Source organism: Acanthopagrus latus, chromosome 24, assembly GCF_904848185.1.
Source record: "Acanthopagrus latus isolate v.2019 chromosome 24, fAcaLat1.1, whole genome shotgun sequence".
NCBI classification, from domain to species: domain Eukaryota; kingdom Metazoa; phylum Chordata; class Actinopteri; order Spariformes; family Sparidae; genus Acanthopagrus; species Acanthopagrus latus.
The window spans coordinates 7,914,637-7,932,850 of record NC_051062.1 but is presented as its reverse complement, the minus strand read 5'-3'; the positions used below and the strand labels follow the sequence as shown (position 1 = coordinate 7,932,850).

General features: G+C 43.4%; 2 protein-coding genes across 9 annotated transcripts; one reads left to right on the top strand and one right to left on the bottom strand.

Moving 5' to 3' along the window:
* The first annotated feature begins 5,959 nt into the window (after positions 1 to 5,959).
* On the top strand, positions 5,960 to 17,851 carry dzip1 (DAZ interacting zinc finger protein 1). 7 transcript variants are annotated; one of them, XR_005073169.1, is made up of 22 exons: positions 5,960 to 6,107; positions 6,362 to 6,494; positions 6,592 to 6,820; positions 7,050 to 7,634; positions 9,766 to 9,850; positions 10,059 to 10,174; positions 10,387 to 10,545; positions 10,657 to 10,794; positions 10,874 to 10,936; positions 11,033 to 11,161; positions 11,798 to 11,846; positions 11,954 to 12,004; positions 12,625 to 12,776; positions 12,862 to 13,066; positions 13,305 to 13,479; positions 13,592 to 13,968; positions 14,274 to 14,395; positions 14,490 to 14,649; positions 14,761 to 14,874; positions 16,882 to 16,989; positions 17,298 to 17,382; positions 17,811 to 17,851. XR_005073169.1 is itself a non-coding variant. In XM_037090687.1 (19 exons), the coding sequence occupies exons 3-19, from the start codon at positions 6,818 to 6,820 to the stop codon at positions 14,856 to 14,858; spliced, it is 2,622 nt and encodes an 873-aa protein (XP_036946582.1). In that variant the 5' UTR covers positions 5,960 to 6,107; positions 6,362 to 6,494; positions 6,592 to 6,817; the 3' UTR covers positions 14,859 to 15,236. The 7 variants fall into 7 exon arrangements, 4 of the variants coding, with proteins under 4 accessions (XP_036946582.1, XP_036946580.1, XP_036946583.1 ...); XR_005073168.1 differs by lacking the exon at positions 17,811 to 17,851 and having other exon boundaries at positions 17,298 to 17,462; XR_005073167.1 differs by lacking the exon at positions 17,811 to 17,851 and having other exon boundaries at positions 16,882 to 17,004; positions 17,298 to 17,462.
* On the bottom strand, positions 15,322 to 18,208 carry LOC119015070 (claudin-10-like). Of its 2 annotated transcripts, none has more exons than XM_037090691.1 (5): positions 17,772 to 18,208; positions 17,226 to 17,387; positions 17,062 to 17,143; positions 16,871 to 16,978; positions 15,322 to 16,782 (listed from the first exon to the last, which is right to left on the bottom strand). In XM_037090691.1, the coding sequence occupies exons 1-5, from the start codon at positions 18,001 to 18,003 to the stop codon at positions 16,599 to 16,601; spliced, it is 768 nt and encodes a 255-aa protein (XP_036946586.1). In that variant the 5' UTR covers positions 18,004 to 18,208; the 3' UTR covers positions 15,322 to 16,598. The 2 variants fall into 2 exon arrangements, with proteins under 2 accessions (XP_036946586.1, XP_036946585.1); XM_037090690.1 differs by having other exon boundaries at positions 15,384 to 16,785.
* Positions 18,209 to 18,214: the final 6 nt, after the last annotated feature.

Sequence of the window (18,214 nt, the reverse complement as noted above, 5' to 3'; positions counted from 1 at the left end):
ATCCTCTCATCAAGCTCTTGGCAAGAGTTAAAAAAGTGTATTACGAAGATGTCAACCCATTCCTTCACCCAGGTTGTCACCCTGCTTTCCTTTCTGGTCACCAAAATCCACAGTTGGTCTCAAGCATACCCCGGTCTCGAGTGTTCAGGATGGCTTCCATGTGAAAACGGTTGACACCTTAACTTCTACAAACGACAGTTTATCAGAAAATGTGCAGGGCTTGGTGATGCTGCAGACAGCAGCAGGATGTAATACTGTCTTACAATGAAGCCTGCCTTAAGTTTTACACCCCATGAGCGCATTTGTCATACGTTACTCCCTCCATATATTCTATCTCCATTACCTGTGTTTTTACCAAAGGCTCGGCTGCTGCTGCAGTGGCTGATTTGCCCTATAGAGCCCGGGCCTCCTCGCTCAGTGGGAGGATAAGAAAGAATCCGTGCAAACCTCGTCATTTGTGTGCTATATATAATACTTTAGTGCGGGTAAGTCTTACGACCTGAGCAGCATTCATAGGGGACAATGAAAGGAAACGGTGGGATGCTTCACTCCTTCTCCCCTCCCCACCGCAGCGCTCTTTTCATCTCTCCTTCCCACAAGGCTGATTCACCACTTGTGACCCCTGCGGCTGCCTCGTTGGAAATAGACAACAAAGTGTCTGAGATGAAAACCGGTGGGCAGTTGTAGGCTAGATTGCCGCTCAGCTTTAACTTGGTTGGGCAGTGGTGAGCGCTCTCGCGGCGCTGACATGTCCATTTGTCTGGACTCTCTTGTTAAAAAGGAGGCGAGCTGGCACTGCCATGCACCCACGAGCATGACTGACATTTTCTGTAAGGAAGATTAAAAATGCCAAAAACAAAATCAGCCTTATTTTTCATGTATGCATCTATTGTGTCTTAATTTAAATAACCTTCCATTTGATTTGAATCAAATCACAACACAGAAAACAAAGTTATTAAGGAAATAGCTATCTACCTTGTTGACATCTGTCAGCATGAACTTATCCTCCTCTGTTAAACCCACAGATGTGTTAAAAAAGCTGGATACAGTGGAGCAGGCAACTTTGTACAACCTGAAAGGGATACTTGGAAGCTAGAAAACTTTTCTGGCTGATGGGATCAGTTTACATAACTGGATGGAGACAGATTGGCCCCCTGTGTCCAGTTCTGAGAATACATCCAAGGGGATGATACAGCTAGTCGATAGTTACAAGTCATTAATCCTGTCTCCAAATCTAAACGTGTCCCCGGCAAACGGATGGTATGGGGAGATTCTGAACTTCTAACCACTGAACTTTTAACCACTCTGATTGGAGTTTAAAGGTGCAATATGTAAGAATTCACCACCTGTTGAATTCCCACTCCAAACTGCTAACTGCTGCAAACTGTATTCTACACATCCAGACTGCCTTTAGCTTGTAAGCTCAGTTAGCCATGCAGCTAGTTAGACTACTGGAGGAGGGGATCTTGGTGTTTACACTGCTAGCACAGGAGCTTTGCATGCAGGTAGTCAGTTAGCTAGTTAGCATGCTATGTTCATTGGATGTCTCTGCAACACAGTACGTAGATGTTTTTGATGTAACATCAACGCTGTTATTCCTTCAAATAGATCATTTTTGAAAGTTTAAGCTAAAATTTGCATATATATATTATTTCACGTTATCATTTTGTTTGATTTAGGCATTGTACATCTTACGTAGTTTTTCTCCTTACAGAATCACTCATGCAGGTTTTTAAAGAGTTCTTGTTCCTCCGGAGCCCTCCTCGTCATCCGCCTCTCCTTTTAAACCGCTCTAAAAGACAAAGTCACTACATTTGAATGCAGTTCTCTTTGATTTATAAAACAGCCGGTGCACGCACTCACTCAGACAGAAAAAAACAACCGTGTCAAAGGTCTCGTTTCACCTCTTGATCATTCTCCAAACGATCTCACGATGCTAAACTGCAAGCATAAATACAGTAAGTACAACTGTACGCGCCGCTTCAGCACGCAGAGTGGTCCGGGTCCACCTCGTCCTCTGCAGGGGACGATAAGAACCCCCCTTCATGAATAAAGATGTTTTTCGGCATCCTCTCCTCTCTGTGTTCAATATGTACTTGTTACAGCGGCCATTATTTATAGTCCCACTAAGGCCTAGAGTGGCGAGAGTAGGTCTCATGGGGGATTGGGAAGTGGAGCCACCGCTACCTATAGTGGGAAAGATATACCACCTCACCCCCGCTGAGAACTCCGCGCAGGAAATGAACTCATAAATCAAGCAGTAAATTGAGTGTAGGGCTGTGCTTACTCATCTCGAGAGGTCCGCTCCTCTTCCTCCACACACCCCTGCTCCTTTTTACTGCATGACTAATGCAACGCCGCAACTTCTCTACCCGTGTGTGTGTGTGTCTCCCGCTCTGCTAAACTCTTATCAAACACTGTGGATTTTTTTTTATTTCCAAGCAAACATCATAACTCTGGCCTGGAGGCTACAGTGAGGGAAGGAAAATGAGTCTAGCTTTTCGAGGGTCCAGAATCAAGCACATGAGCATCTTGTCCTACAGCTGAACCTCACCGCCTCATTGTGATGCCACTGGTGAGAACTGCCTGTCTTTACCAGGACACCGCCTGAGAGGAGACCAGTCTCCCCTGGCCGCCTCGGGCTACACTGACAGTCACAGGTCCTGTCTGGAGGAATTAAAATCTCTATTTATCAGGAGTCGACTGAGGCTGCCTGGGGAGCGGCTGGGGAAATGGCACATAGTGGTCGACTTCCAGCGCTGGGACTCTGATGGAGAGTTCAACAGGCTTGGATGTGCCCGTGCGGGTTGTTTCTTGACAGCGTGTGTGATGTCAAGAATAAAACCTCTCATCCCCGGGCCGTGTTTCACTTTGTTAAAAGCGCAGTGCAAGCATCTGCATTGTCTTGAATGAGAATCATTCTTTAATCTCATGCTTAAAAGAAACATCCGAGGAGCAGTTTTAAGACTGATCCTCGAGCACAGGCGGTGCATGTGCAAGTGGCCGCGAGGAGGATCCACCCCGCTGTGCCCAGGCTCCCCATTAAAGCGAAGGGCTGTGTCGCCTCCTGCAGCTCCCCTCCATCACAGCAGCGGGTAGGCAGCATCTCCTCTGACAGTGAGGGAGGACCGGAGGGAAAACTCACCATCACTCCTCCATCATGAAGCCACGGCGCCTGCTGAGCCGAGATCAGATCTCTACTGACCTCCGTTGGTGAAATAATGCACATGTTAGGATGGTACCGGTGCACAGCTCAGATGCTGGATGGCGTGTTCAGCAAAATCATTAAAAAAAATGAAAAAAAAATCCCACCTGTGATAAAATGTGTTTTTGTGTAATTTGGTTTAACTTTAACCTCACACTCCACAAAAGCTCTTAGTAAGTACTTCTACACTCTGAGCCTCTGAGAGAATTCTTTTAAAAAACACGTTATCCTTCTACTAACCTTGATTTCAAGACCACTTACAATATAATAATGGAACATAACAGAGCACCTGTATTTCACTTGTGCGCTTACAATTTTAAGGCGCACGGTGTAGTTTTGGAAAAGAAATTCAGAAACTCCGAAATCTAATATTTACAACATTGGCATGGTGATAGTACAAACTCAGAAATATGTGTTCTTTCAATAAGTGAATAAATAAGCTGTAATAAAATAAGGTCCCAGAACACTGTCTGACGCTAGACAGGTGGCAGGGTCCGCCACATATAAACAAAGTAAACGCTGTCCTTTAAGGTCAGTTTGTTTATTCAGTAATTAACATCGATCATTGAAGATTATTCTCTTCTTATTAAGTATTTTATTATAAAGTGTTACCAGAAAGTAAAGATCATGCAAAAGCTTAAAAATTTTGTTGCAGAATTTAGTGTTTTTGTCTCTTTTTCTATCCAGTTAAGAATCTCAGGCCCCTCTACAGTTATCTTGTGACCCTGCAGAGGGATCAGACCCCTGGGTTGGGAACCTAAAAGTAGCAGCTTGCACATTGATATACCTAGGAAAAGAAGTATACATTTATTTATTCCTACCCGTTCTCAACGACTCAATAATGAATCATTATCAGTTTACTTCCATTCCCGACCTGTGTACCTTGTACATTCACTTTGCCAAAAGTATTCGCTCACCTGCATTGACTCGCATGTTAACTTAAGTGACATTCCATTCTTAATCCGTAGGGTTTAATGAGATGTCGGTCCACCCTTTGCAGCTTCAACTCCTCTGGAAAGGTTTTCCACAAGGTTTAGGAGTGTTTATGGGAATTTTTGACCGTTCTTCCAGAAGCACGTTTGGGAAGTCACACACTGATGTTGGACGGGAAGGCCTGGCTCTCAGTTGGTCATTCCCAGTCGCTTCCACTTTATTATAATACCACTGACAGTTGACTGTGGAATATTTAGGGGCGAGGAAATTTCACGGCTGGACGTGTTGCACAGGTGGCACAGTACCAGGCTGGAATTCACTGAGCTCCTGAGGGCGACCTGTTCTTTCACAAATGTTTGTAGAAACAGTCTGCATGCCTGGGTGCCTGCTTTTACACACCTGTGGCCATGGAGATGATTGGAACACCTGATTTCAATTATTTGGATGGGTGAGTGAATACTTTTGGCAATATAGTGTGTATATATATATATATATATATATATATATATATATATATATATATATATATATATATATATATATATATAAGCATATCAGTCACAGAAGACATATTTTTGCTTAACATGTGGTTTTACTTTCATATTATAAGCAAAATTGTACATTTTGGTGATGGAGTACTTCTGTGTCATTCCTTTTTCTTAAGCAGAAGTTCTGAGTAATATCCAACACTGCCAATTCCACAACAGAAGGTCATTAATATTTTCACCACAGGGGGGAGCTCTCACACAAGAACAGCACTATATGCTAAACTTGTTGAACAATTCACTTACATCCCTCCTTCCTTTCCGTTGTGCTTATGGTTTCTTCAATGGTTCAACGTGTTTCCAACGCTTCGGCTAGTGGGTTTCCATCGACTGAAGAGGTGGGACAACCTCACCCCTCTCCCCGGACTCCCCGCTTCGAATCCCCGCAGTCTGCTTCTCCCTCCCCCGCCTCTCTCTCTCCTTCTCACCGCGAGCAGCGTCAAGTCCGCCACATCTCACCGGAAATGAGCAGCATCGCTCGTAAATCACAGGGCTGGCCTGACTCGCTCCTGGAGAGTCTCCATGCAGTACTGACACGGATTGAAATTAATCGTTTCTTTTTCGGAATGGTACATGTGCTTCCTGTTTAGCTGGTAAACTTGCCCCCCGAGCGTTTTCACAGCTTTATAGGCCTCCGGTCTTATAGACTGCAAAATAAGATGAAAGTGTGCCAAAATAGAATGTGGTAATTGCAGCAGCAAAGCTGAATACAAAAATAGGGGAAATAAATGATATAAAGACATGGTATCTAAATACTTCTGTCACTACTGGATTTACTGTCCTTAAAAACTGTCTTTTTTCCAATATTGAAACTGCATGACGTTTTGTTTTGTGTCCATTTTGGCTCTCACTTATCCCTTTCTAAGAAGAACTAAATAAACTCAAAAATACAGGTGCATTGCAAAAAAAATCAGACTGCATTGAGTATTAATTCCGTCATTTTATTTTCATTTGTATTTCTTTTAAAGGTGACAAAATGATACACTGTCCTCTTTGGGAACATTTCCCATCCACGTGTAAATGTACTAGATTAAATCACCTTTGCCTGTATGTTAAAATGACCCAACCTAAGAAGATGTTCCTTAAATGTGGTGTTTATTGTCACAATTGTCGTCTTGGTTAGCTCATTTTGCCTTTGTACTTTCTTTAATTTTTGTTTCAACCTAATTTATTTCCCCCCTCACCTATCTGGTTGTTCATATGACAGTAACATACCCATTCATTTTCATTCAGTTGGCCCTTGTTTTACTTTGAAGGTATTTGCCGGAAGTCCCGTTGATTCTCCCGAGCTTCACGGCGGTCTGTTTTTTTGAGCAGGGATTTAGGAATGTGGAGACCAGCAGCTACGTCACCCTCAAATGGACCGGGGTACCGTCGTCTGAAAACTTTTCAAAAGCGTATGAATTTATAACACAAACCCCTCGGTAAGTTATTTTAATAGCCTTATGCGATATATAACTCAATATTTAAAAGTCATAATAGCTGGTGATGTATAATTCTGGTTTATGTGGTTTAAAGTTCACTGAAAGATGTCCGTTAGCCAAGTAGAGGTTTGAACTACGTGAGCCATCGTAAGCTAGTTAACGTTACTTGAGACTGAGGGGAAAGGCTCCATATTTTCTGAACTGGGAGTCTAACGGCTGCTCAGACAAGTTCAAGCATGTGTGCCTTTGTTTAGGTTGAGGTCAAGCAAGGGGGATAATAAGCTTGCCCCGACATGAAGTGATTGTTTCGGGAACGTAATGCCAGGAGATGAACGCTAGCTGCGTTTGGTGTTAGCAAGGAGACCATTTTAAACATCCTCGCTGCAGGTAAGTTATGCTGCTTTTCATGTGTTTTTACACGCCTGCTCAAGTCGATTCATACCCACAGAATAAGCTGGTGAATGTATGTATGTCTTTCCCACAGGACCACAACTCGTCTTCCACACACTGTGGGGAAACATTTGCTGATTGCTCGCAGTGTTTTGATAACATTCCTCTCCCGGGGACGCTCGGCTCGGGCTCCATGGTAACGTGGCGGACGCCCAGCCTCGTTGTCGCGTTGAGCTGCCTGCAGAGGGGGCGGAACCGGAGAGGAGAGGAGCGACGGGTCCTCGATTTCTTTCTCCCCGATAAGGCGAAATCAGCCGAAGATGGTAAGGAGAGCACGGCTACGTCAGGACAGAGACAGCGTTATAGGTAGATGGAGATCGGTGGTGTTGGAGTCTGTGTGCTGTGCTGTTTTACCTCGCTGGAGCAGATCCCTGCTGCTTCTCTTCTTTCTTTCATTCTCTCTTCTTGTGATTGTGTGATTTATGGATTTGATGCTCACGTGAATTGTTTGTATTGTATCTCTTTAAAAAAAAAAATCTCTCTTTGTTACAGCCATTTCACGACGGAGCCTACTACCCATACTCCAGTGACACCCAGGGGACCCACTCATCAGCAGGGATCCCATCGCTCCTGAATTCCCCGATCAGCCAGCACTCTGTGCCTGTACCAGGCATGACTCCATCGAGCGGAGCCTCCGTCCTCCTTCCTTTCAAGTTCCGTCCACGGAGGGAGAGCGTGGACTGGCGGCGAATCAATGCCGTGGACATAGAACTGGTGGTGAGCCAGCTGGATGTGGATGCACTGCAGGAGCACATCAGCACGGTGACCTTCTGCAGCTTGGACGGGGAGCGATGCCAGCGGTGCCAGAGCCCCGTGGACCCGGCTCTGGTGAAACTCCTGCGGCTGGCCCAACTCACCGTGGAGTGGCTCCTCCATTGCCAGGAATTCCTCACCCTCAATCTGCATGCGGCAGAGGAGAGGCTGGTGGCGGCCGGCAAGGAGCGCGAGCAGCTGCTGGCTCAGCAGAAGAAGCAGGAGGAGAAGGTGAAGGCGCTGACCGCCGAGCTCAAGCAGAGGAGGAAGGTTATCCGCACCCAGCAGTCGATGCTCGCGCCACGAATCCTCAGCAGCCAGAAGGTACTGCTGAGACACTAAACGCTCACTCTCCGGGGGGTTATCGGTTACACATTTGCATTTCACATATGTATGGCAAGCAGACGGCTCGCTCCATCACCCCCACCCCCTTCACTCCTCCTCCTCCTCCTCCTCCTCCTCGTCCTCAGGGCCCCCTCTCTGTCATTGTTCCCAAGATCTATTCACAGCTCCGGCTTTGTGCATCACACATGGAGGGAAAAGGGGAGGCTTGACAGAATTCGCTTCTAATAATGGTTCTAATTTACAGGAAAACCTGCCGTGGCTGTGTTGTTTTGGTATGATTATAATGAGCTTTGTTTTCAGACTGGAGGAGAAGGATTTCAAGCTGCACAACAGATGGTGTCATGTGGTGGCAATTAGTTTTTTTTTTAATCCACTTACAAAAGGGTGACAAGAGTCGTAATCAAGATGACTGGCTGACACTCACATCCCCCACACTCATATGTACGCGTCCTTGTGCTGCATTTAGTTCCTTTTTGTGATTTTGAAGATATTTAGGTGTATTAGTACTGCTGGTTGATCTGTAAATGTGCCTGTAAATAAGGTCTCTTTGAGGTTATTTATGGCACCAATCAAAAATCAAACCCCCGTTCTTCAAGGCTGCCGCTGACCTGGCCAAGCGGTTGCCAAGGCAACAGATATAGTGTGTCATGACAGCATGTGGTTGCTAGGTGTGCGCCAGAAGCTCAGCTAACAGAGGTGGCTCAATAATTGATAGACAAGCCATGAGTTTGTGTCCTTCGAGGACCTTTGGCATTTGTTGTTGGTCATAGCTAATGTTCATGTCACTCCTGAATAAACACACTCTTTGAAGACTAATTTAATTTTCCTCTCGATTTCCACGGTTACTTCAAATATTAATGTAGTTGCAGTGGCACACGTCTCTGGTCACGTGTCTGCCTTTTAATCATCCCTACCATATGGTGCGACAAGATATCAGTGGCAGCAGGTTTAACATTGAATGAAGTCACAGGCGCATTGAGCGGCAGGGTTAAATGTAGCGTGTGATGTGTGTCTGTGTTTCTGTGCAGTATCTTCTTTAGTTGGTAGTGTGGTGACGCTTGCCGCAGGGAGCAAATCAAAATCATTCACGCTATCTGTCTGTTGGGAAACACATGCCTAAACTCAAAGGATGCTCCTGTTGGAGCCTAATCAGTCTTAATGTTGACTGGAGCTTTGTCCCCAACCTCATTTAATCAGTCACTCACTGCTCAGTGGTCCCTACACAATGGACACCCAGTAGTTATGGGGTTTTTCACTCTCCCAATTATCATTAATTTGTGTTATAACTGCATTGTGGGATTGAATTAAAGGCTCTCTCTTTCTCATACCACATATAGGTCCTTTCATATCCAGGTACATACTATAATAAAGAACTTTTTTTTACATAAATAATATATATAAAATGACTATATACAATCATTGTTTTAAAAAATAAAATGTTTAATTATACTCAACAAATTTAAGATACTTTTGGTTGAATTATTGTTCTCCTGTTTATAACTTTTGTATGATTTCAATTAAGTTTGTTACAAAATTTAAAATGCTAATGTATGAAATGTTAAAAGGGTACGCAGAACTTTTTTTTTCCAATTATAATGCAACCAGAATATAGGACTAGAATCTACAGCCTGTATCAGAATTTTCATACCCAAACCATGTGGCAGAAGTAGCCCTCTCCTGTTTGGAATTATGCTGTTCTGTGTCACTGTGTCACTCTGCTCAATATTTGATTGTGTAGCCTTTATGCTAACTTTATGCCTTGCAACCAATGCCGTGATAAAAAAAAACGTCCCAGTGACCAAATGTATTGCCAGAAAAGGTGTCTGATTTGATTTTTGATATACAATAAGGGTGAAATGTTAAATTGAAAACATTGGAGCTGTTATATAATCTTATGAAAATGCTGAGTGAAGTCTGACTCATTGTAAAATTCAGAAAAGCATCTCGTCAATACTACAGGTAATCTAAATTGTCCTAATCTAATTCTAATCTAATTGTCTCCTGTTTCCTCCAAGAGTTTTAGTCGCCATATTTAACACTTGGCTCCCCTTTTCAAGAATGTACAGGGTGACATACTAATACCAGTCTTTTGTTTGTTTCTTTGTTTTAGTGTCTGCAGTGTGATAAAACCTTCCTCAATGCCTCTTTTCTCCAGAATCACATGCAACGCCGCCACCCTGACGAGTATGAGATCCGTAAGTCAACCAGTCAGAGAGAAAGATTTGAGGGACAGAGAGTATGGTAATGCATGAAATGAAGGTAGGAATCAGATAAATCAGGGAAAAGATGGGTACTAATGAAGACCATTTTGCAGTTGAAAAATGAAACATTTACTCGCATTATATCGTTATTTATAAAATATCTTTCACAATGTCTTTTTGTTCTTGTTTTACCCCCCTTCAGAGGTGCGTTCAGACAGCGAGAAGCAATCTCAGATTGAAAGCCTCAAGTTGGAGATCGGCAGTCTGAAAGAGCAGATTGTTCAGCAGAAGCAGGAGTTGCAAGCTAAAGCAGCTCAGGTAGGACAACCAGACCGTTGCTGGAACATATTTGGGTTTACAGCTGTTTGTTGTGCATAACAAGCAGTTTAAAAAGTTTATCTTAAGGCTCTGTGATATAATTAAATTTTTTAATTTTTCAGATTAATAATCAGCAGATGTAGTGTTGTTGAAATTATAGTTGAGGCCTTGACCTATTTATGTGTCCTTTGTGGTTTCTGTTGTGATTCCAGGAAAAAGAGCAGCAGTCTCTCCACAAAGACCTGCAGAGAGAAATGGACCGTTTTAAGGCTGAGGAGATGGCGCGGATGGACAGAAAGATAGAGGACAGCAGGGATGGCATACGCAGAGAGATGGAATTTCTGTACAGCCGAAATATTCAGGCTCTCAATGTACGAAAATGATACTGAGATAGTACGAAAATGATATTGAGATAGTCCCCTCAGCGGCCTTTGAATAGTGTTTATTTACATGACATTCATTTCGGGTTTATCCACGCACAGGAAGCAAATCAGAATCTGACAGCCAAGCATGAAAAATCAGCCAGCCCTGTTCACTCGCAGCCGGAGAGAGATGTGGACAACTACAAAGAGATGCAGATACAAGCCATCCACAAGCTGGAACAGCAAATGAAGAAACAGGTCAGTGTAGAGGATGGATATTGTTTTAAAACTAACAGGTGGATGAAGTTATTTTGAGTGCAAACATCTTCTCTTTTAGGATAAAAAGTGGGAATCCAGGCTTCAGGACATAAAGGCTCAACACGAGTCTGAAAAGAATCAGGTAGGTTTTAGTACTGAATCAGTAAGTGAATATTCAACAAGCCTTTGTGAGAAATCAGCCCATTGGAAAATGCATCCCCGTCCTGTCGTCTTCCAGCTGCTGAACGAGCTGAGCAGAATGCAGTCGTCTGTGTCAGAGCACCAGGAACGCAGCCAGAGGCTTCAGCAGGAGATGGGGAGGAGGCTGCAGGAGAAGGAGCAAGCCATAAAGGCTCAGAGGGAGCAGGTTAGCGCTGATTCACACACTCACGCTGCCGTCACAGCTCAGTGTGATTATGTCGAGAGAGGAAGTGAGGCGGAGGGTCAGCCCTTGTTCAGGATATCCTGTATATGCTACATGGACTCAGATTGTGTTGTATTGAGACATGATGATACTGTACACTTGACAGGAAAATAGTCAGCCACACACTCACATTAATTTTCTTTTAAGGTTAAAGCCATTAAGATTTCAGTTCTGCTTACTAGTAGCAACTACAGGTGCAGTTTTATACTACTGGTCCCAGAAGGTTTTGATAAACAGGTCAGTCAATAACTGTGTCCATGTCTCCAGGCGGTATTTAAGAAAGATTATTTGACAAAAATCTATCACGTTTTGTTTTGTTTTGCAAAATATTTTTGTGAAATGATCCCAGCAATGTAGACTGCGATGATACATCATTGCATTTCCTGTGGCTGCTTCACAATAAAAGCCATCAACCTGTAGAATATGTATTTACCAAACACAACTAAGGCTGCAACTGATAAATTAATATAATCTTCTGTTGTGACAATGTAAATTATTCTCTCAAAGGCTGAGCAGACATTAGAAGAAGGGTTTAATTTCAAGTTTCTTGAACCAATTGATGCTATTTTCTTCTTACAGATAAGGAATATTTCTTCAAACCCACCCACCAAAGTCGTGGAAGTGCCAGGTATGGATTCCTCCCCATTCCTTACACTTTTCATCAGAGTTTCAGTGTTTGATGAAAGCAGACTGCATGTCTGATTCCAGTGTGTAAACTTATTCTCTGTTTTTCAGTCATTGTCAGTGCACCAGCTCCAGAGCTGAAACCAAAGAAAGTCATACTTGGTAAGTTACCAGAGGGCAGTCGTCCTAAGAAAATTAGGAAAATAACAACATTGCCACTCCCAGAGAGGCTGAGCATGTGCTTTCATCACATTAGTATCCTCCCCCTCCTCCACCTCTTTTAACACATATTTTATCTGACTTCCAATCACCTTTGACCCTGCGTGCTGTCCAATTAGAAGAGCCAGTCTTTGCTCTTAAGCTGGATCCTATACAGGAGCTGTCAGAAGAGGAGAAAGGTAAAATAGACAATAAAATGATTGACTGCATGCTGTCTGCATGGATGCATCAGTCTGTCATGGGCAGTCTTTTATTGAAGTGACGAAACTGACATGAGCGGCATGCTCCTAGTACGAGAGCGCTTTTTGGAATCATTCTGTGATGCCTGCCGTACGCGTATCACTGGTCTTCACATCCATCCATCATCTTTTTGCCTTGTTTGTGGCAAATACACCTGTAGATGTTCTCCTCTTCTGCCTGCCCCTCCACAGTCTGAGCCTTTAGCATGGAGCTTGCTGTGAAAATTGGCAAATGCATGCTCATTCCCCCCCCCCCCCCAATGTATTTGGAGCCTAATTTTCCAGAAATGGCTGATTTAGTGGTGTTTTTTTTTTTTTTAACAGACTCGAGCAGCTTCTCTGAGAGGAAGCCTGAGCCCGCACCAGAGAAGAAGCAGAGGGCGACTCTGAAAAGGAACACCAGCATCAAGAAAGAAATGCGGCCGGATATGGAGCAGTCTCTTATTAGGAAACTGGAGAAACTCGGAGTCAAGCCTGTAAGTGTTGCACAGCATTCAATCTAAAAGATAACACTCTTAAATGTTCTGTCATGTAACCATTGTTCCCCTTACCTTTCCTCAGGATCAGAGCGGTCTGAAGAACAAAGAGCTCACTTCCATCCTGGCCAAGGTGCATTCAGACCGGGAGAGCTTCGCAAAGGGGAAGCCCAGCTACTGGCGCCAGCGTGAGGAGATTGTCGGCACTGTGGTGCAGAAGCTGGGTGCTCAGAGGAGAGGCAGCGACCCTGCTCCTGAGTCACAGACCAGATCCAGACAATCGGTTCAAGGTGAGTCATCCAACAGCCTCTGAGCACATGAGATCATCTTGCTGCCTGCACTACATAGTCCTTCAGGGAAATTCGGCTAGCTTGTCATCAGCCGATATTGCATTAGCAGCTTGTAATTAGTTGTGTGCGAGTGTGTCCAACATCATCCTTGTTATCTGTGAGAGCTTGTTTAAGCTGATTTAAGCTGTCAGCGACTGATCCGCTAACTGTGTTTGTACGACCTGTTTGATCTGCGCAGTGTTACAGATCCGCCCTCGCTCCAGCAGCCTGCCATCCAGAGCGACACAGGTGACGTCCGGACCTGCAGTCAAACAGCCAAAGACCCCCCAACCGGCACCGAGGACCAAGACCACCGTCCAGCCCAAGATGTCTACACCTAACAGCAAGACCGTTCAGAGGGGCTACACCCCCAGGTAAAGGAGACATGTTAGCAGACTGTTAACATTATTTTTTTTCATAGATTTGATAGAAGAAAAACAAAAAGGTTGAGTAATGAGTAAAACCCCTTTTCTGTGATCCTTTAAGGACCCCTCCTTTCAGTTCAGATGAGGAATCTGAAGAAGAAGATTCAGACATGGAGGAAGAACAGCCCATAAAACAGCAGAGGGGCAAGTCGCCACAGTCTAGACCAAACCAGGCGACACCGGTGCAGATCAGACCGAGCAAAGCCTCACCAGTTCAGGCCAGGCAGGTTCCAGCCAGACACTCTTTCCTCTCCAACCAGCAGCCAGCCCCAGGGACAGCGACAGCGGGCAGGGTCACCAAGACGGTAGTCACAAAGATAGAGAGCGACGAGGATGACGACTGGTCGGACGTCAGCGAGCTGCAGGAGATCGACCCAAAACAGCTTCAGACTCACAAAGACCAGAATGGCAATGTGGAGAAGAGAAGCTTTGGGAAAGGTCAGTGGTGCATTATCTGTACATGTTACATGTTAGATCATTTTCAATACTTCTGTCACACTTATTTTGGTTCATGACAACTCACACATTTTTTTCATCTAGTTGATTTGTATTAGTTAAAAAGTGTACCCTCATTACCTGTAGTGTTGTGTCCCCAGTCTGTTGTTAATCTGAAACTATATCACAGTTGTTACAGTAATTTATGTTTGCACTTTCTTCCTGCCAGGTGCTACTGCTAACATGGCCTTGAGTCTATAAAATATATAACTGAGACCATGTGTTTATTGTTTATTGTTTCTTTTTAGAGAATAAAATCAACGACCTGGCCAGAAAAATGGAAAAGCAGTTTGCAGGGAGAGCAGTGAAGAAACCAGCAGGGGGCATCAGCATCCTACCAGAGAGAAAGGACGAGGTTCAGGACCTCACAGTGAGACTCGCTCACAGCTTTGGTGTACAGTGTTGTTGGCCCATTTGATGTTATTATGAAATAAAAATCCCGATGTTTGTTTATGTGGTGACAGTACACAGATCTCGAGGAGAGCAGTGATTGGTTGGTCTCCTCATTAGAGGACAAACAGGAAGTGTCCAAACCAGCTCAGGGATCTGGACCAATGAGGAAGAGCCTGGACTCACCCAGCACCAGCGTCTGGGGAACCTCCACAGGAAAGGCTCCCAAGTCAGGTCAGTTGATTCAGGATATGTTGGAGTGTATATAGATTTTTACAGTAAGTTGCCATGATTATAGTCTTAGCTGTGTTCTAGTTAACACCTCTGCCCTCTTGCCTCCGACAGGTCTGACAGAAGCTGGAACAGGAAGCACCCTGAAGAGCAGCCTCTGCTCCCTCAGTGACATCAGCGACTCCGAGGACATTAGCAATAAATACAGTTAACACTACAGCTGATCAGGTGACGCACAGACACAAAGACCTCACTAAGTAGCCATGTTTTATACTTTTATCATATGGATGCTATAATACAGACACAGCAATACTTCACAAAGGGTTATCAAATGGTTTTCCAATCAAGTAGTCTCACCTCGCGCCTTGTGCCAATTCTTCTTTCCTTGCCTTAGACCCTTTCAGTGTTTTGAAATAGATTTTGTTTTTTGTATATTCAATGAAATATAACCCCTGTGAGACACTATATGTAGCTTGTGTAAAAGCTTTGTATATCAAATTTTATAACGTCCTCATGTGTCAAATGGAGCAATGAGATGTGATTTTTTAAAAGAAAATATTTATACAAATAAAAGATTTCTTTGTGGATTACAAAGTTGTAAATTGTTGAAAATGTGATTTATAACAAATGTCAAATAACTGTGTCTTCACATTTTGGTTTAATAAGATGATCGTCACTTTCAGCAATACAAGACTTAAAGGAGTCAAGTCGGCTAACAGCCTGCAACAAACCTTTATATTAAAAATCATTAACTGAATTTCTTCTACAACAAAACATTTTCATTGCTGTCTTAACATTTTGGGGGTAAACAATCTCATAAGGTTACTGACAAAATGGCAGAAAACTAATTTTCAGTACTTTATGGTCAGTACTTTTTTTTTTTTAAAGCAATTCATATTAGTTGTTTCTGCAAATGATCCATATGATTTTGAGAGAAATACTTCACTTTTTACTGCACTACATTTATTTGAAAGCTGTTACAACAAAACATGCACCTTAACCTCAACCAACAACATTAAAATGGTGCTTATATATCTGTACATGATTATAATGCTCTTTGAATACTTTAAATCAAGTACATTGGTAGCTTTACAGTTTTAGTTTCAGTTTTACATTTATAAGTAAATAATTGTAATACTTCCAACAGCACTTCCATGTGTAACTTATTAGTAACATGCTGTTGGATAGCAGACATAAAACCCACAGTATCGGTGCTTCGTTCTTATTGGCTACTTCGTCCTAGAAACTGATGTTTAATATGAGGAACTGGGTTTTTATTGGGAGCAGCAGCTGTGATGGCTTCCTGTCCTGACAGCTTTGCAGCAGCTGGGTTAAGAGGACAGTCAGTCGTGACATACAAGTATAAGTATTCTCTTTTGAATGAATTTATATGAACAGGTATGCCTGAGCATGTATCTTTATTTACATTACATACATATGACATTTCTGACTGTCTTACCTTCATAAGGGTTATATCTTGACCAGTGATCAATCATGCAACAGAGATCAACACATATACTACATATTAAAATATTTTACTGAACTGCAGAAGATTCATGAGGCATGTTTTAATTTTGCACAGATTTGTAAACAGTCGTGTCACATGATCTGATGTTGTCAAGCTGCGTTATGACCATCCATTGTTTTTATTCTCTTTTATATTGAACCTTTGAGCCTTTTTCAAAACAACAAAGCCTACAGCTAGAAGGGAAAGGAATCAAAGGGTCAAGAGACAGTTGATGTTCTCTGATGAAAGACAACAACCTGCCATAAATTAGGAATGTCTGAAAACAAAATAACAGACATATTGCAAAATCTGGAGAGATGAGATCTGGAGACCATGCTTACAGTGAGAGTAAAAGAGTAGGCTGAGTAGCGTGTTTCCAAAAATGACAAAATATTCTTTCAAAGTCTTTCGAGTCACACACTCAGCTCAGAGTTTGACCTCCAGCTCAGACAAAGCTGTCCCTGCTGAAGGTCCGACCGGTCTTCGTTGTCGCTCTTGTTGCCCGGCTCTTCCTGCCTTCATAAAACAGCGGCGGCACCAGGGTCACTCTGGACGAGCCGGGCAGCATGTAGGTCCGTCGGGTCCTGGCGGTGGCATAAGTGGCCGGTCTCTGTGGCCCCTTTGGAGAACTGCTGACATAGATATTGATTCATGAAATAAATTCAGAAATACATCCATGATAAAGGCAATAAAACAGTTTAAGTGAAATATTTCTACCTCGATGGTAGGCCCTCTTTTCCGGAGAAGTACGTCAGCACAGTCCCTCCACAGATGAGAAGGATGGAGCCTCCCCAGCCGATGAAAATAGCAGCTCCAAGTTCAAATCTGAACAGCAGGTATCAAGAGTTATGGTGTGTATTACTGGCTTCTTAATATCACTATTTTGAGAACAATACAAAAGTACTCACTTCTGTGCCCTGAAATGTGGATCCAAGAATTCTGTTATGACCCTGTTGGCCCACCATGAGTAGGTGATCATGCCGCAGAATCCTAACAGAGAATATACTTTTAACATCCTGCGTGTGTAACATTTACAAAAGGTTAGACCCTTGAAAGGAACGTATTTAATTACCTGAGACTAGGTAGGTTATACCGCCGGCAAAGGTCACCCTGGCATTGGCAATCTCTGATCCTCCTATTTTAGTGCACTTCATCCCTATGAGGGCGAGGACGCCTCCGAAGAAGCCGGTGATGACGGCACAGACGGCGAGCGCTCTGGTGGCGTGGAGGTACGCTGAAAGATAACGGGGGAGACTTAAACGTAGCCAAAGCTTTAATGAATAAAATGACTATGTTCAATTCACTATTAGAGGGACTGTGTGAAAGTTTTTAAGAGGAAGGGGTAATGTTTTTGTTTTCCTTTAATTAAAGGGAAAGTTGTCTGGAAAAAAATAAGATATTAAATATTTAGAACACGAAGATGGCTTTCATTAAAGCTGTCTATGAGAAATGTCCCCCACATAAAGCTAATGATGATAATTCACTTTTTGTCTGATGCGCCTTTTTACCAAGCAGTAAACAAAGACTTTCAAGAATGATCAATCAATCAATGGAACTGATCTGGTCATTTGAATTAATTAAAAGACTGTAAACAGAAAAAGTTTTCGGATGATCCTACCAGGCAGAGATAGCATGGAGGGGTAATCCTTGCAGTCAGACACCCCCGTGGTGTCTGAGATGCAGTCCTTCCACAGGTTGGAGTAGTAGTTGGAGGTGGTCAGCACGATGCTGCCCACCTCGGAGAAGGTCCAGTACTCAGTGGGGAGGGTGGAGCACACCAGGATCCAGCCGCACAGACAGGAGACGAAGCAGCCGATCTCCATGTACATCACCACCGTCCTGTACTTCATGGTGAGTTCTGTTCATAAAAGACTCTCGAGAATCGGTTGAATGTCCTGAGTAACATATGAGTTAGAACAACTTCTCACTGTGTGAAACTGGTCTGAGTGCTCCCTCTGTGTAGTTGCTGGTGTTTGTCTCTATCTCATCTTATCTTTCAGATGGTTTTGCCCAGTAAGCATCCTTCATGTTCCCAGCACTCAGGCGGTGACTCATGTAACT

What these genes read in the sequence shown, in the direction of transcription:
- dzip1 (XM_037090685.1), top strand. An exon ending in ATCCAGACAATCGGTTCAAG is followed by an intron (nt 13,067 to 13,304) that starts GTGAGTCATCCA and finishes TGATCTGCGCAG; the next exon opens with TGTTACAGATCCGCCCTCGC. An exon ending in GAAGAGAAGCTTTGGGAAAG is followed by an intron (nt 13,969 to 14,273) that starts GTCAGTGGTGCA and finishes GTTTCTTTTTAG; the next exon opens with AGAATAAAATCAACGACCTG.
- LOC119015070 (XM_037090690.1), bottom strand. Translation starts at nt 18,003, where the DNA reads ATGAAGTACAGGACGGTGGTGATGTACATGGAGATCGGCTGCTTCGTC. An exon ending in TATAACCTACCTAGTCTCAG is followed by an intron (nt 17,144 to 17,225) that starts GTAATTAAATAC and finishes ATTCTCTGTTAG; the next exon opens with GATTCTGCGGCATGATCACC. An exon ending in AAAGAGGGCCTACCATCGAG is followed by an intron (nt 16,786 to 16,870) that starts GTAGAAATATTT and finishes TATCTATGTCAG; the next exon opens with CAGTTCTCCAAAGGGGCCAC.